Source organism: Rattus rattus, chromosome 8 (genome assembly GCF_011064425.1).
Source record: "Rattus rattus isolate New Zealand chromosome 8, Rrattus_CSIRO_v1, whole genome shotgun sequence".
Taxonomy (NCBI): Eukaryota; Metazoa; Chordata; class Mammalia; order Rodentia; family Muridae; genus Rattus; species Rattus rattus.
Window position 1 is genome coordinate 92,495,111 of NC_046161.1, and position 18,864 is coordinate 92,513,974.

General features: G+C 38.0%; 1 protein-coding gene across 2 annotated transcripts in view; it reads right to left on the reverse strand.

Annotated features, from left to right (window-relative positions):
- The window catches only part of Ppp2r3a (protein phosphatase 2 regulatory subunit B''alpha), a 95,266-nt gene that overhangs the window by 25,876 nt on the left and 50,526 nt on the right, over positions 1-18,864 (reverse strand). For both annotated transcript variants that reach the window (XM_032910210.1, XM_032910211.1), the window contains exons 6-9: positions 9,528-9,614; positions 7,253-7,409; positions 4,187-4,235; positions 2,930-3,019 (exon numbers count right to left, since the gene is read on the reverse strand). In XM_032910210.1, the coding sequence (XP_032766101.1) occupies positions 2,930-3,019; positions 4,187-4,235; positions 7,253-7,409; positions 9,528-9,614 (383 nt within the window). The remainder of the gene's footprint in view (positions 1-2,929; positions 3,020-4,186; positions 4,236-7,252; positions 7,410-9,527; positions 9,615-18,864) is intronic.

Below are 18,864 nucleotides of genomic sequence, written 5' to 3' on the forward strand. Positions count from 1 at the left end.
TTGCCTAATAAGAAATATAATGAGCTTTCATAATTACACTAAATAAATAGACTTGGGACAAATCTGTGTTCATATAAAAATTGTTGCATTGAGCTTATACTGAACATATTAGAATGAAACTCTGCTTTGAACTTAATATCAACATCCTTCTGTAACTCCCATTTTATGTAACATTTTATCTCTGAGTTAATTTTCTAAAGAACTTTTTATCTAAGAAGGTATAAAAAGGTCAGAGTAAATAAAATTGTTGAATGGTTTGAACTGGGGAGCTCTGCTCCATCCATCCATCCATCCAAATGTGTGTGTGTATTTGTCTGTACATGTGTGTAGGTATATGTGTATGTATGTAAGCATGCATGAATACTTATAGAGTGTATAACCACTTTGGTGGTTGGGCCCAACAAAAATGTGAATCTGCTAATGTGTAAATGAGAACATGAGTGAAAATGTAAACATATGTATGAATGTATATGTGTCTGTGCATATCTACCTATATAAAGCATTTTAGTTCTTTTTCTTTCTTTCTGGCTTACAAAGAGTTAACCAGCCTACTTAGAGAGGCTTCTGGCTGCCTGGACAGAGAAGGGAGTGAGAGCAGTAAATTTTTACTTAATTCCCCACTGCTAGGCAGCAGGTGTTAATTGCCCAAGCCAATAGTTTTTAACCAAAGAATAAACAAGGAAGTTTTTAGGATATTCTTTAGAAGTTATCAGCACGTATCCGGTATGGTTAGAAAGCTAGAAGGCCAGAGACCATCAGTCCTTAAAGCTACCTCTATGCCCAATGCTGTGTTCTGCTTCCAACTATTCCAGGCCAGGCGATGGGCCTGCCTTTATGTATGATGTGGTGTTTCTCCGTTATGACACAGATTCTGTAGGAGACACCTTGAAGATGCCCTTGAGGCTGGACTGCATGGCTGTGCTTGGCCATGTCCTCTGTTGTGGCAGTGGGGAGCAAGCCTGGTTATGGGAGTTCACTCATGCATTGACAAGTGAGTTAGGGAGAGGTAGAAGCAGTTGGTCGTGTGATATAATATTCTTATTCCTTTTGTTTTCCTTCCTTAGATATGGTGTTTTCTTTTTTGATACAGGGTCTCTATATAGTCCAGGCTATCCTGGAGCTTGCTGTATAGACCAGGCTGGCCTCAAACTTAAGAGATCCCCTGCTTTTGCCTTCCAAGTGCTGGGATTAAAAGTGTGTATATTTCATTATGTATATTTTTTCAATAATTTCTTCCTGAGTGTGAGAATTAGACTGGGAGATGGTTCATTCTGTAAAATGCAAGCCTGAGGACTTACCTTGGCTCTCTATAACCCATGAAAAAAGCCCAGTATGGTGGCTTGTGCTGTAAATCCTAGTGCTGGGAAGATGGAGACCTCAGCCAGCTAGCTTAACTGGCAAACCCAGGTCCAAGTGACAGCCCCTATCTGAAAAACAAGCAGCTGGTTCCTGAAGCCTTCCACTAGAGGCTGACCTCTGGCCCCATGTTCACACCTGTACCAGCACATATCTTTCTACCCACATGTACACATCAGAAGTTATCTAAGTTATCTAAGATAAATTACAAACCATTGTATTTAGAATGGCACTTATTTTAAAATGCAGCTATCCTAAAATGGCTTATTTTCCTATTTCAATTATTTATAAACATAATACTAAACATTTCAATAACTTAAAATTTTAATTAACTTTGTGTTTGGAAATTTTGCCTACATGTGTATCTATGTACTACATGTGTGCCTGGTTCTTCTAGAGCAGTGGTGACCTTTAATACAGTTCCTCATGCTGTGGTGACCCCAACCATAACTTTATTTTGTTGCTACTTTCTAACTATAATTTTGCTACTGTTATGAATCATAATGTAAACATCTCATATGAAGAATATCTGATATGCAACCCACAAAGGAGCTGTGACCCACAGGTTGAGAACCACTGCTCTAGAGGCTAGACGTGACAAAGAGCTGTTCACTGCCTTGTGGGTGCTGGGAATCAAATCCCAATCACCAGGAAGAACAGCCAGCGCTCTTAGCTGCTGAGGATCTCTCCAGTCTTTTCAATAACTTTTGAATGCAAATTTACATCAAAGAATGCCTCACTGTGTATAGGACATTATTTTACAGGCAAGAGGTCCCTTTGAGAGGGACCTAGATCTCTGGCCTAACCAGGAGAGAGTAGTGGAAAGAAATATGTAAATTTACACTACAAATTCAGGCATAGTGAGAGTCCCAAGGAATGGGAGTGATAATTTCAGCTGGGAGCATGAGGTTATAATCTTCCATACTTGTCAGTCTATTGCTGCTGTTGCTTCTTTGGTATGTTTACACGTATGTGTGTAGGTGAAAGTGCACATTTGTATACACATGTGGATGGCGGAAGTTAATGTTAGGTGTCTTTACCAAGTGCTCTCCACTTTATGAGATTCCACTAGCCTAGCTATTGCACTAAGACTCCTGTCTGTGTCTCCTGGACATTAGAAGCACAGGAGGGGTTCTCAGACCACGGCTTTTATGTAAGTGCTGGTGATCTGAACTCTGGTCTTCAAGCTTACATTGAATGGCTTTACCACTGAGCCATCCTTCTAGTCCTACAATTTCCTTTTCCTTCCTTCTTCAATTTACTACAGACTAGTGCAGATTATAAAAGAACTAAAATGTGCAGAATTTATTCCATACTCAATATAAACACCAGTTGTATTCCTCACTCCTGGGAGGTGCATGCTTCGCTTTACCTTTATGTGTGCAATAGCCTCCCTTTCACGTTACACCCCATAACCATGGGCTCTGTGCCTCCCCTTTCCTAGACTGAGCCCCTCCAGGACAGAGACAGTCTGACGCATCCTCCTGTGGCTACACTGGGCCATGTTACAAGTGTACACCATGTTCCTAACAAGCTTTGTGCATGTTTACAAATGTTGGCAACAAAAATTTACCTGGTAGGGTTCCGTTTGTCTTCCTCAGAAATCAAAAACCAAACAAAATCTGCATAGCTCATTCTTCCCTCTCTTTGTACAGTTTTCCCTCTGAAGAAAACATATGGTTATAAAATTTCCTGAGCAATTAAGAAATAAAGCAACACCACTCTTTAGAAATTTACTAAATTAAAAAAACAAAAACAAAAACAAAAGAAGAAAATGATAGCTTCCTCAAGGCTGGATGGTTCAGAAAGCGCAACCCCTTTGAGGGCTACCTCATTTTTAAGGGCCTGCAAGGTGAAACTAGAAGACATTTGCCTAAATAAAGAAAAAAAAATCCTGTTGCTTTTATGGTGTTAGAGTTTGACCTTACAGCCCAACAACACAGGCAGCACTCTCCCACCCAGTTACATCCTTACCCTTCTTTTAACTTATTATTTAATTTTTGTGAGACAGGATCTCACTATGTAGCCTTTGGTAGCTGGAACTCAATAAGACCAGGCTGACCTTGAACTCACATTGTCACCTGCCTTTGTCTCCCAAGTACTGAGATTAAAGGCATGTGCCACCATGTCCAGCTTACTTTTAGTTTTTTGTAACAAAGTCTTATTAAATTGCCTAGGCAGGCTTTGAATTGGCTCTGTGGCCCAGAGAAAGCTTCAGTGTGGTGAGCCTTCTGACTCAGCCTACTAAGTGTCTGGGGATTACAGGCCCACAAAATGGGTCTGGCCCTGGTTTCCCATTTGAAAATCAATGGCGGGGTTGGGGATTTGGCTCAGCAGTAGAGCGCTTGCCTAGCAACCGCAAGGCCCCTGGGTTGGTCCCCAGCTCCGAAAAAAAAAAAAAAAAAAAGCAGACAAGAAAATCAATGGCATAAGATATTGTTACTCTGCATTTACGTCTCTCTCTCTCTCTCTCTCTCTCTCTCTCTCTCTCTCTCTCTCTCTCTCTTTCTTTCTTTCTTGAGATAGGGTTTCTCTGGCTGTCCTGGAACTCTCTCTGTAGACCAGGTTGCCTGAACTCAACAGAGATCTGCCTGCCTCTACCTCCTGAGTGCTGGGATGAAAGGCATGTGCCACCACCACCACCGACGACTGTATAGTTCTTAGATAAACTATGACTTAGTTTCCCTGCCAGGTTGTGCAGAAAGCTTTGCTAAAATAAGATTATTGTAATAGTTTAGTTCATTTTGAAACTCAAGTTGCTTTATTTCATTTTTCTATTAAATTGTTTTACTAGCCCACTAAATAAAATTCAAAATTTTATTTTTCATACCTTGTTACTGCTCCAGAAAATATTCTTTCAATAATTCTATTTGATGAAGCTAAATATAAATAAAAATTACAGTTAGTTAGAAATATTCCTTAAAAATGTGTTTTCATTTCTAAAGGTAAACCTAGTACTCTTCCACGAGAATATCAGTAAGTTCCTTCCCCCCTTTCTCCCGCTCCTTCCTTCCTTCCTTTTCTCTTTCTTTGAGACAAGGTTTTAGGTATCTCAGGGTAAACTCTCTCTTGTTATATAACTAAGAATGGCCTTGAACTTCTGATCCTCCTGCTATGAGTGCTGGGATTGTAGGTGTGGACCACTGTACACAGTTTATTTCATGCTGGGAATCAAACCCAGGCCAAAATCTAGCCAAGCAAATCCTCAACCCCTAAGTTCTTTAAAATTAGTATACAAAGATTTATTAATTGAGAACTTCCTACCTTAATACACTCTATTTGTGTCCATTCCTCTCCCATCACCATTCTGTAACTCCAAGTGTCCTTTACCCTGTCTCTCCCAGCCATGGTGTCCTCTTCATTTTAGCTCCCAGTTAGCACTTGTCATGTGCACGTGTGTGTAGGGTTTCCCTGGTCATGGGTAAACTACCATGGTAAACACTTCTCATGTGCACATGTGTGGGGTTTCCCTGGTCATGGGTAAACTACCACGGTAAACACCTACGGGACAGTGAGTCCTCCTCCTCAGTAATGATCACCCACCAGAATCTGCCCTGTCAAGGGTGGGACCTTGGGGGCCCTACCTCCATTTGTGCAGGAATTTTGTCTGAGGTCTTACCTGTACTTTATACTTTTTAGAAGGACGAGGTAGGTTTAAATTATCAACCACTAATTTAGGAAAAAAGATCAGGCAAATGGATGTACCTAACAACTGTTTCGTTATTTATATAGTTGAATTTCAAGTTAATTCTGAACATCCTGACAACTAAGACAAAAATACACAGAATTTGTATTGATTTTATTGTCCAATAAAACAAGACAAATTTTATCCTAGTATTAAATTTAAAGGGAAGTGATTGCTTCATTTTACATTGTTACAGGAACTGCACAAGGTAAAATGGAGAATGCTTCTAAGCAGCTTTAGAAAAGATTCCAAGACATACCAGAGACACTTTTCTGACATTCCCTTCTATAAGAGTCTAAGATATAACATTAAAAGAAGCGCCACCAATGAATGCTTTGCTGCTGCTGTTGTTGGTTCTACTGGGGAGTTGAACATGCTAGGCATGCAACCTACTACTGAGCGACAGCCCCAGTACCGATCGTATCTTCAAATAGAATGTTGGTTTTGATGACAGACCCTAGAAAATAGTTATCAGTATACCTTTATAAATCCAAAATAGCCAAAAGGAGAGGGGGCAAGGGGAGTGGGAAGAAGGGAAAAAAATAAGGGGAGAGAGGAGTGAAGGGATCTTTAGACCTGTTATTTAACAAGTACCCCAGGCAATGGAATGCATGCTAAAACTTCAGGATTACCAAGGAATTCAAGAGAGGGTTGCAGCTCCCTGAATCTATCTATTCTGCTATAGGAAGACTACAGGCCTGGGCTACTGTGCTTGGCTCTAGACCAAACCAAATTTCAGTTTCTTAAATGTGCAAAAAGCTCTATGAAACTTGATGATCAGATAAAACTAGCTCTATAGGGTGGAGTGTAGCATAATGGTAGAGCTTTGTCAAGCATACATGAGGTCCTGGGCTTAATCCCCAGTACTGCAAAGATCACTCACTCATGAAGTGGGCTTGTCACATCCCATATTCTAAATGACAGAAACAACATTTAGCACATTAAAGATTTGTTCTCTACTATCTCTAAAATAACGAAGCCTGATTCAAAAGTTGCTCAGAAGACATTTATAAAATACAGAATATAGAATAAGGATAATCTTATGAGAGAAGAATGAATCAATATACCTTGGTACTTAGTTAAGAGTACTTCAAAGGGGGTTCAGGGATGGCTCAGAAGTTAAGACTGCTCTTCCAGAGGTCCTGAGTTCAATTCCCAGCAACCACATGGTGGCTCACAACCATCTGTAATGGGATCTGATGCCCTCTTCTGGTGTCTGAGGACAGCCAAAGTGTACTCATATATATTATATAATATTATACTATATAATATACTATATAATATAATATATAATATATTAATATTATGTAAATATTACATAATAATAAATACAATAAATAATTTAAGAAAAAATTGAGCTTTAAAAAAGAATATTAAATATCAGGGTCCAACAAGATGGCTTAGTGGGGTAACTTTTTTAATAAAAGAAAGAAAATGAAATTTCTCTGTAAAGAAATTATCTTTCTGGAGTTTAAAAAGTAAGCTTTAAAAGAAAAGATTTCCTTTGTGTGTCTGTACGAGCATGTGAGTAGTGTACATGCCCTCAGAGGCCAGGGAGGTTGTAAGATCCCCTGGAAGCAGGGTTAGAGGAGGTTGTGATGAGGGTGCTGGGACCCAGACTCTAGAAGAATAGCAAGTACTCTTAACCACTGAGACATCTCTCTAGTCCTCCAGAAGCAAGTTTTTATAAAGAGTCCTTGAAATCTGAGGCAGAACAGCTTGGTTTACATATTGAGTTCTAGGCCAGCCATGGGAACATAGGAGGGGGTTGGGAGGAGTTCATTTTTAGCATTGATAAAAATATTGTTAAGTGAGAAAGTTTTCAAATAGACTTGCATCTAATTATCAGCTTAATGGTACATACTACTACAAAGACTTCCCACTTTTAAAACCGGTTACTTACCGTCAAATTCCTTCTCTGGTCTCTAAGTTTAAAAAATTATCTTTGGCTAGGCGTGGTGGCACACACCTTTAGCCCCAACACTGGAGAGGTGCAGGCAGGCAGATCTCTGAATTTGAGGCCAGCCTCGTCTACAGAGTAAATAAACAAACAAACAAACAAACAAACAAAAAACCTTTGTACATTCCCATTTAAAAAGTATTGGCCCTATAAAAAGACTTGGTTTAAGAAAGGGAATTTCTCATAGCAAGGGGAGACAATTTATACAACTTTACCAATAGGATTACTGTTGCACCTAGAGAGTTACTCACCCTGGTCATTGTATCGAGAGAGATCAGCTTGGCTGATGTATAGGTCATGATCACCATCTAGTTCCCAGAATTTACAATAAATGACATAGAAATGTTCATAAGAGAAGTAATCTGTGATTTGGTTTATATCTTCCTCTTCCTCCAAAAGGGCCAGAGTCTGAAATGGGATGAATAAAAGAATTAATTTTTAAATAATGTTCAACTAGCTTTGGCTATTATAGTCTTGAAACTTTATGTTCATTAACTTAAAATTTTGATTTTGGTACTAAATCAGGAACTATGTGTGTGTGTTTGTGTGGTCTGTGACAGGGTTTCTCTGGGTAGCTCTGGTTGACCTGGAACATGCTCTGTAGACCAAGCTAGCCTCAAATTCAGAGATCCACTTGCCTCTGCCTCCTGAGTACCTGGATTAAAGGTGTGCACCACCACTGCCTGGCCAAAAGAGTAACTCTTTAGTAAGTAGCCCTCTACTATTCATGTTCTTAAACTAAGGTTCCTTTTTCAAAATATTTTTTCAAAATTCTATGAGCAATATTAAAAAGGATGGGAATATACATTTGTTTGGTTTTATAATGGAATCAAGTCTATAATAAGTATCTCTTGTGTATATAATTGTGGTTACATATAATGGCCTGAAACAGAAGGCAAACAGTGGGCAGAGCTAAGGGCTCTGAGCTTTTCTCTGTCTCAGTTTGTGCCTCTAGTGGAGATTCCAGAAACAATGGCTTTTGTATCCATAATTCGGTAGTTACCAAAATTATCATTTAAGTGGGTAGAAGAATGAAAACGTTTTCATAAACGAGAGAAACTTTAAGAAAACTTAATGGAAGCGTGTGAGGAGTAATATGAATGGGCTGAGTCTCCAGCCTGCTGGCTGTGCCTCTGTGCTGCTTACTCAACATCACCTGAGTCTCAAACCAGAGACTTACAAGACTTTCTAAAATAACAAAGACTGAGGGGCTACAGCGAAGACTCAGGGGTTAAGAGCATTTGCTGCTCTTGCAGAGGATCCGGGCTCAATTCTCACTACCCACATAATGGCTCACAATTATTCACAACCCAGTTCCACGGGCTTAATCACCCTCTTCTGACCTCCTCGGGAACAGTCACATGCATAGTACATATACATGCATGCATTAAAAATGAGAAACTATAATTTTTATGTTATTAAGGAAATTACTGTCTTCCTAACCCAGTCTTTAAATGCCTACTGAGAGCCCGGGCAAGCATCAGGCGTTCAGTAACTATAAACATTGATTGTGATGATGACTTCACTTCAGGGCAGTGGTTCCCACCCTTCCTAATGCTGCAGTCCCTTAACACAGTTCCTCGTGTGGTGGGACCCTCAAAGATTACTTTCATTGTTACTTTATAACTACATTTTGCTACTGTTATGAATTGTAAGGTGGATATCTGACATGCAGCATCTGATATGTGAAAGGGTTGTTTGATCCTCCTAAGGAGTTGTGACCCACAGGTTGAGAATCACTGTTACAGAGTAACAAAATTGGTTATCCATATGGCTTGCTAATTTTTCAGGTCTGTCTCACATGAAGAGAAAGCTAAGGAGGCTGTAGAGCACTGAGGTACTGGTGTTGTTAGTAGAAGCTTCATGTAGTACGGTCCATTTAAAATACTTTTCCTTCAAGTGTGAATCATTCTATTTTCTTTATATATTATCTCGGCAAAAGGCTCCCACTAGTGGTCAGTAGTTTTTCTTTTCTTTTTCATAAAATAACTGAGTAAAATGTATTATTTCTAGCAAGGTAGAGTCATCACTGAAAGAATCGAGTCTATGTATTTCCATTTCTTTGGCAAGCCCACTTTTCCAACCTGTACTATCACGGGAGCCACTGGCCACTCCCACTAGTTGGGAGTTCTTGAACATGGGGACATTTTCTGCTCTGGCTTTGGCTGCGGTGTTGCTGCTTCTTGGAAACCCCTTCCCACTGATATTTTATCTTGCTGAACTCCTGATATTCTGCACGACAGAAAGCAGATGTTTATCCTTCTGAGGCTTCTTCTGCATCTTTTATGGACATACATACGTCTGTCAATTCAGGTGTAGATGTGCACTTCTGTTTTGTTTCACAGCGTACACCTCCAGGCAGAAATCCCATACTATTTTCATTTTGACAGCTCCTCCCCCACATGTGATAAGTGCTTACAGCCTGGAAGCAGTGATACTTAGAGCTTTGCAATAGAGTAAGAAAAAAATGTAAGTTAAGTAAAATTATTAAATTGGTCCTTATATATCTTTATATGAGAGGCATACTTGCAAAAAGTTGCTTTTCCTTATCTCTGTCGAAGTAATTTTTCCACTCCAAGATCTGTTGACTGTGTAGAATATTCTCTGAACAACCTGATTTCAAAAGGAAAACAAAACCAATTAAAATCAAGTTCAGATCTCTAATACCCTATTGAAGGCCAGATTATGAATATCTGTAGAACTAATTTAAGCAACAACCTTTGATGTCAATTGCAATTTTGAACAAAAAAAATAAAATTATGTGATTTAACCCTACATATATAGTATAAATTTGCCTCTGTAAGAGACATAAATCCTTCATGTTTTCATTTCCTAACCGCTTACATCTCACTCCCATTGTTTCAACTGCACAGGGACACCTCATTCAAGTAGTGCTCATGGGCTGTGCACGATGTACAGTATTCTACTTGTGTTGGCTTAATAAGGGGCAAGTCAGAGATGGCTGTTAAACTGGTCTGATTCAAAAGAGCATTATTTTGCTTATTAAAGTTGTATTTGGGACCTAGCTTACTCTCTTTCTGAAACCCTCTCACCCTTTCCTCCTATACCCCATCTCTATTTCTTTCTGTCAGCTGATGACCCAGGAACATTTTCTAGGGACCCCACAGTCATCACACTTGCCCAGGATCCAGTAACCAAAGAAAATAAGACTCACCCAACAAAGATAAGACCAAATATTAATATCAAGAAACTCTTCAAACACCATTCTCCAGGTGACTAGATCCCAGCACAAGAAGCAAACAGGTACAGCATTTTAATATCTAACAAAATAGACTTCAAACCAAAATTAATCAGAAGAGATAGGAAAGGGAACTACATACTCACTCATTAAAGGAAAAAAAAAACATCAAGAGGATACTGAAATTCTAAACATTTATGTGCCAACCACAGGACCCAATTTCATAAAAGAAACACTACTACAGCTTAAAAATCACATATTGACCTTTATAGAGTATAGTGGGTGACTTCAATATCCAACTCTTGCCAACAGAAAGGTCATCTAGACCCAAACTAAACAGAAATGCTGGACTTAAATGTTATAAATCAAAGAGATGTAGTAGACATCTACTGAACATTTCGCCCAAACACAAAAGAATATACTACTCTTTTCTCAGTAGCTCATGGAACTTCCTCCAAAATTGATCACATCCTTGGACATGAAGCAAGTCTCAACAGATATAAGAAAACTGAAGTAACATCCAGCCTTCTACTTGACCACCACAGATTAAAGCTGGATGTCAACAAAAGAAATGTACTAAGTGCTTACATTAAAACAAACAAATAAAAACAAAATGAAAACAAAACAAAACACCTGGAGAGAGTAATTTAATGACACACCTGAAACCCTAGAGCAACAAGAAATAATACTTCAAAGAAGTAGATGGTAAGAAATAACCAAATTCAGGAATGAAATCATTGTAATAAAACAAACAGACAAAGAATTAATGAAACAAAGAGTTGGTTCTTTGAGAAAAATCAACAAAATGGAAAAAGCCTTAGCCAAAGTAACGAAAGACTGAGGGAGAATATCCAAATTAATAAAATTAAGAGTGAAAGGTGAACATTAGAATAGATGCTGAAGAAGTTCAAAGAATCATAAGGATAAACTTTACAGCTCTATACTGTGCCAAACTGAGACACTTAAAAGAATACCAAGTAAGCAATTTAAAGAGACCCGTAATTCCATGTCCCCTAGAGAAATTAAAGACTTCCAACTTGGGGCAGCACGGGGGTGTGCAGGAAGTGGGGGAGAGGAAGCGAAGTCCAGGGCCAGATTGATTCAGCATATATACCATACCTTCAAGGAAGAATTAATAACAATATTCCTCAAATTTATTCTGCAAAATAGACATTGGGGGGCCATTTTCCAATTCTTTTTATAAGGTCACTATTACCCTGATAGCTAAACCATACAAAGAGCCAAAAAAGATATATAGATCAATATTCCCCATGGATGTTGATGCAAAGATTCTACATAAAATACTTGCAATTTAAATCCTAGAACACACCAAAAACAGTCTCCACCATGAGCAAGTTGGCTTCACTCCAGAGATACAGGGATGAGTCAATGCATGTAAATCAGTAAACATAATCCACCAGATAAATAGATTGAAAGATAAAAAATTACATGATCATCTTATTAGATGCAGAAAAAAAATGCAGCATACCTTCATGATAAAAGTCCTGGAGAGACTAGGAATACAAGGGACATATGTAACAAAGGCAATACTAGAGCCAATATCAATCTAAACAGAAACTCAAATACTTTTTACCAAAACCAAGGGCAAGACAAGGATATTCACTCACTTCGTATTTATTCAGTATAGTACTTAGCTAGAACAATAAGACAGCTAAATAAAGGGAATGCAAATAGGAAAGGAAGAAATCAAAATATCTTTATTTGCAGATGATATATGCATAAAAGATTCTTAAAATCCCACCAGGAAATTTCTACAGTTCACAAACACTTCCAGCAAAGTACCAGGTTTCTATATACAAATGACAGTATGAGAGAGATACCAACTATCTTTTACTATAACCTAAAATTTCTTTTGGGATAACTCTAATTAAGTAAGTTAGACCTGAGTAATAAAAACTTTAAGCCATTGACAAAATAAACTGAAGAGACCAGAAGATGGAAAAAATCTCCCATGCTCATGGATTGGTAGGATTAATATTAAAAAATGGTCATCTTATCAAAAGCATTCTACAGATTCAATCCCCATCAAAATTCCAACAAAATTATTCACAGAAATTTATTTAAACTTCATCTGGAAAGATTAAAAATCCAGGATAACTAAAACAATTCTGAATAATAAAAACAACTTCTGTAGGTATACACCGTCCCAGATTTCAATTCATTCCACAGAGCTATAGTAATAAACACAGTATGGTATTATCATAAAAACAGACATGCTGATCAATGGAACTGAAGATCCAGAAACACTTTTGATCATCTGATTTTGACAAAAAGGCAGAGAATACACACTGGGGAAAAAGGCATCTTCAACAATTGGTGCTGGGTGAACTGGATGGGTAGAATAAATCAGATCCACATTTATCCCCCTATACAAAACTCAATTTAAAGATCAAGGACCTCATCATAAGATCGGGCATCCTGAATCTGATAAAATGAAACTGGGGAATATACTCAAAGCAATTGTCACAGGAAAGGACTTTCTCAATAAGACACTGATAGCCCAGGTACTGAGACCAGAAATAATAAAAGGGACCTCATGAAGCCGAAAAGCCTGTGTATGGCAAAGGGCATTGTCACTTGAGGAAAGCAGCAGTTGACAAAGTGAGAAAAGACCTTTATTAATTATACATTTGATAGAGGATTGATATCTAAAATAAAGAATCAAAATTACAGAACAACAAGAAAACAACCCCAATAAAAAATGTGGTACAGAACTAAGCAGCGAATTCTCAAAAGAGGAAACACAAATTGCTGGGAAACATTTAAAAATATGTTCAACATTTTCAGCCATCAGAGTACTGCAAAGTAAAACTGCTTTGAGATTTCATCTTACCATAGAATCCAAGATCAATGCAACATGACAACACATGCTGGCAGGGATGCAGGGAAAGGGAACATCCATCTATCATTGGTGGTGGGAGTGCAAGCTAGTAAAGCTACCTTGGAAATCAGTGTGGCAGTTTCTCAGGAAGCTGGGATCAATCTATCTCAAAACCCAGCTATACTAGGCTTGGGCATCTACCCCAAAGGATTCTACATCCCACTGCAGAGACACCTGCTTCTCCATGGTCACTGTTTCTCCAGTCATAACATCTAGACATTGAAAACAGTAAACACGCTCACCAACTGGTGACGGAGTAACGGAAATGGGGCATTTACACACAAAATACTATTTACCTGTTAAGACAACTGAATTATGAGATATCACATAAATAGATGGAGCTAGAATAAAAATGATCCTGAGTGAGGTAACCCAGGTCCAAAGAGACAAATATTGTGTGTTTTCTCTTATAAGTGGATTTTAGCTTTTAAGGCTTCAATGTATGTGCTACACTCTGAAAAACTACAGAGGTTAAGTACTGAGTAAAGGACTAGCAGGGAGGAAAGGGTCTCCACACAGAGGAGAAGTAAGATAAATAGGGAGAGGGATGGAAGAGAAGCGTAAAGGAGGGGGGCACAACTAACACCAAAGGACATTTAAAACTATATGGGAACCTACTCCTGTAGAAATATGCTAAAATATATACGTATATGAAAGAAATCTACGTTACAGGGGACACAATGCCTCGACATCTTATGGTACCAAGTTAAATAAAACCTCCGTGTCAGAACTGAGTCACAGCGTGTTGAGTCTTTGGCCCCGTGGGAGTCCCAAATCTCACAGGCTATTATCAAGGCCATCGGTAATTCTGTACAGCCTAACAGCCCCTACTGCTGACCACAATATGTCATCAAACACAGAAAACTAGAGCTAGTGTTAACTAGAAGCTTCACTCCTACTGACTAGAATTCATGGTTTTGGAATCTATTGATGCTACCAGAGGAGAAGGATACTCATCAGTATTTTCTAGCTACAAAACCTGGTCACTTTTAACAGGAGCTTGCCTTCAAGATATATTAGTATAATAATGGCACAGATGTTATAGGAGTAACCAACTATGGTTTTTTGTTTTTTTTGACAAAAGGCCTACTTCATGTGATGGAACTCATTTCTGACACTGCACACACATGACCTGGCACAAGTGTGAGGGTCAGAGGATAACCTTTGGAATTTGGTTATTTCCACCTAGTTAGTCCAGAAATTGAACTAAGGTCATTATGCTTGGTGTTAGATGCCTTTAATGGCTGAACCATCTTGCTAGCCCTCAAAGTCAATATCAATATACGCATAAAATTTTTCTTGTTCAGTATCATTAGAGTTTTGAATAAATTCATTTCTTGATTTAGACTATAAATTTAATTTTAAGTATGAATATTATTTATGGAAGCAAAACATTATAAAACTTTGATCTACATTAGTTTTTCCTCCTTTCTACTTAAAAAAAATTTAGGTGTGTTTATGTGTAGATGGGGATATTTGCACCTATGTGTAAGTGGGTGCCCATGGAGTTCAGAAGGGCATCGGATTCCCCCGGAGCTGGAGTCTCAGGTAGTTGTGAGTGGCTCATGTGGGTCTTGGAACCAAATTCTGATCCTTTGGAAGAGCAGTACGTGCTCTTAACCATGGAGATACCTTTCCACCTCCTCCCTGCCTTGTACCTTTTGGCAGAATTTTAAATTTTTAGGAATTTAAAAGTTTTATGCGATAGAGAGACGGCTCAGTGACTAAGAACACTTGCTGCTCTTACAGGGGACCTAAGTTTGGTTCCCAGCACCCACAACCGTCTGATCCAGGGGATCTGATGCCCTCTTCTGTCCTTTGTGACATGAGGCATGCATGTGACACATATACATACATATAGGCAAGACACATGTAAAATTAAAAAAACCCACCTAAGTCTGTTAGGTGTGTTCTGTTGTGAGTCTTTGCTCGGCTGCTTTGTTAGCAGTGTAAAATAACAAGCGCACTTGTCTCTTCCCTCTCCCCAGTCTCCACATTCTGAGGCCCAGCTTCATCGTAGATTTATTGTTTCTCCATTACTGAAGTAGGGCTACCATCTAGTGGCGGAAGCATGTAGCAGCTGGCTCTCCAGTTTGCTTGCTATTTTAACAACTTTGCCACAATTTGAAATATAAAAAATAGCAAGGATCATTCTTTACTACTAGTGAGAAGGATAAGGCTGACAATCTTTCACCAAGACCTCTAGTCACGTTGACAGACAAGGTGAATCCTGAGTCAGTTCCCTTTTTCGTATATATGAAGACGGAAAGTAATTCATGATATAGGCTGCCAGGAAAGGAAATGTTTGGCTCTACTACATGCTATTTCTGAAAGTAGATGACATACAGAGAGGAATTAAAGAATTCTAACTATAGGTGATGAGTGCAGATAAACAGTCACGCAATGGAAGCCTGGCTCTTCTACCTCGAAAGCACAGTGGGTGGATCGCCAGTTCATTCTTTGACTGTGAGAGCTCTGAAATTACTTCAAGGTCTTTCTAAATAATTTGGACATCTATACAATGTTTCTAAAAAAGCAATTTATTTCTGTGTCAAGAGAAAAGGGAACAAGTTTAAAAGCTCTCAGAGGTGAGAAGTATCTACTGCACAGCTTAGCAGTTTTAGCTTAAAGTGATAGATCCAGGCCAAGTGCGACACTGAGTACACCACTGAGACACCATCTGTGCGAGCCTCAGAATAACTTCACTGCTGGAGCCACTGCCAGCAGGAACTCTTTGAAGGCTCACTGCTCACTTAAAAAACTTAAATGGGCCACCTCCTTTTCCAAGTGCTGGCATATGTTGGCATACTTAAGCAGTGCATTTATTCACTAACAATCTCTTGGCCCAACATGTAAAACTGTAATTCAAAGGCTATAATTTGTTGGTATTCATATTTTTATTTTCATTCACTGTCAAAATGGCTTATTTTTTCAGTTGGTAACTTTTTCAGGAAATCAGGAATACAGGCTGACTTTTGGAGTACTTTCTTACCTAGCTGATGTTCTCTCTAGTCTTAAAAACACTGACAAAATAGCTACCGAGACAGAATGTATATTCTGATTTCACAGACCTTTATGATCTATTAATTATGATCTTCACTGTTTTTGCTATGAGTGGGATGTTTCTTTAGTTTGGTCACTTTCATGCCCAAGAATATAATTAGTCACTTTTGTACTAGAGCGTATGTTGCATTTGTTCTAGAAAAACCTCATTTGTACAAACTTAATACTAAAGTTTCAGCAACTTCACACTATTATTTGGCTAGACTTCATAGTAGAAAGGGCTTTGGAAAGAACAGGTAACCAATACAAAGTTCTGTCTTCAGGTACTCATTGTTATACTTTTGTTTGACTTATGTTGTCCCACTAGGACACTGTGAGTGTCAGACAAGTGCTCACCACTGAGCCTCACCCATTTCCAGACTTCATTGTTGTGTGCTTTCTCTGCTTGTTTCTTTAGGGTGATGGTGTGATAAGATTACAACAGTAGTCATTCCATTATCTCAGTGTGCACAGACTCACATTATGTACTTCAAGTGAGTCTTGATACTCTTAAGATGCTATTTTACTGTTACAAATAGTTTACAGTTTAGTTCCTACTTCTGAATAATAAGATTCATTTTTCTAAATTGAAGACAGTATAATACTAACATAAATATATGCATTTCATATATATAAGAATAATATGCAAATACCATGAAAATGGTAACAGCAGAGATGGTTAATTATATTCTCTGAGTGACTATTATAGTTTTTTTCCTTTGTCCAACAATTATTAAACTGATAGAATTTCCTAAAAAGTGGGATTTTATAACTTTTTTCTTTAAAAACCATAAACTTTGTGGACACCAGTTGCTGGAAGACCACACTGCTATAAACGTCAAAAAATAGCAAACTACAAAGAATGAAAAACATTTATCCCTTTATTTTTCTGTTCATTAACCTCTTTTCTATAAATAAATTCTAAATAAAACACTATTTCTGTGAGTATGTGTGTGTGTGTTTTCTTTTCTTTTTTTTTTTCCTTTTTTGAGACAGGACTTTGATCCATAGCCCAGGCTGGCACCAACTTCAGATCCCTTTGCCTCGGCCTCTGAAATATCTGGGATTATAAGGAAACACTGAAAAACTTAAATTATGCTGTTAATGTGCCCTGCGCTTACAGAACAGCCAATGACCAAAGCTCAGTAATTCCCATTGGATCTGCAGAATTAATGTAGAGTTCTTCTAAAAGCACGTGTGTGTGTGTGTGTGTGTGTGTGTGTGTGTGTGTGTGTACACACACATGCATACATGTTTGCATGCACCTGCATACACACACGTGGAGGCCAGAGAACAGCCCGTGGCAGGTAGTTATGTCCTTCTTCTGTGTGGTCTCTGGGGGCTGAACTCCAGTCATAACATAAAGGCAAGCGCCTTTAATTGCTGAGTCATCTCATGAATATATACTCCTTAAGTAAGAATGATTTCATGGGGCCAGTTGTATACTTGTCTAGTCTCATAAAATAAAAATATTTAAAAATAGAGTTATTTCTCTCACTTAATAAATATTGAATGTGCATCTATTAAGTGACATTCGAGTACTAGGGCCAGATAAATGAAATATATAAAATAAAGTCCCTGTTCTCAAGTAGTTTATATTATAGAGGAGACAGATAATAAGCAAAAACATTAAATATCAGAAAAGAGTTATAAAATAAAGCAGGAAGAGTTCAGGCTGTCTTACGTATGTGGAAGTGCGTGAGTGTGGGTGAGAATGTGTGGAGGGGCAGCATTCTGGGTCAAGGAAAGAGGAAGAGCAAAGCATCTGAAATAGAAAAGGCCTTGCCCAGACACAGTGAAGAGAGACAGAATTACTATCATCAAGCAAGGTTGGTTCAACATAAGCAAATTAATATGTATATTTAACCACATAACTATACACATGGACAGAAATCATATGGTCATCTTGATAGATGCAGAGCAGGAATTTGACAAGTTAAACAAGCCTTAATGATAAAAGTACTGGAGAAATTAGAAATAAATGGAGCATACACAAAATAGTAAAGCTTCTATGTGACATAACTTTAACTTAGCAATATAATAAAGGGAGAAAAAGATTCTCTAAAAATGTGGAACAAGACAAGGATGTTCACTCTCTCCCCTCTTCCAAGACTTAGCTAGAGCTGTAAGAAAAGAGAAAGACAGAAAAGGGATACAGTCAGGAAGGGAAGAAGTAAAGTTCTTTATTTGCAGATGACAAGATTCTTCCATCCACCAGAAAAATTCCTAGATGTAATAAATATTCAGTCAATTGCAAGACGGAATCAACGTATAAAAATCAACACCTTTTATATATATGAGAACAAACTTGATGAGAAAGAAATTAGAGAAAATATCCCATTCAGGATAATGCCCTTGGGCCCCAATAAATTAATATTATTTATTTATTTTTATAATTTTTATAAGATCTTAACTTGCCTTGTCTGAAATATGATGGATAAATAAATAAATAGGAATAAATCTAAGAAGGTAAAAGATCTCTACACAAAACTCTTTAAGCTAATCAAAGAAACAGAGATGAGAGAATGACTTTTTATGCTTCTGGATTGGCAGAATTAATATTGTGAAAGTGGTTACAGAATCAATGCAATCCTTATCAATGGCATTCTTCACAGAAAGAGAAAAAAAGTCATCTTAAATTCGTATGGAAACAGAAGACCATGAACACCTAAGCAATCCTAAGCAGAAAGAACAATGCAATGATAATATACATTCTTTTT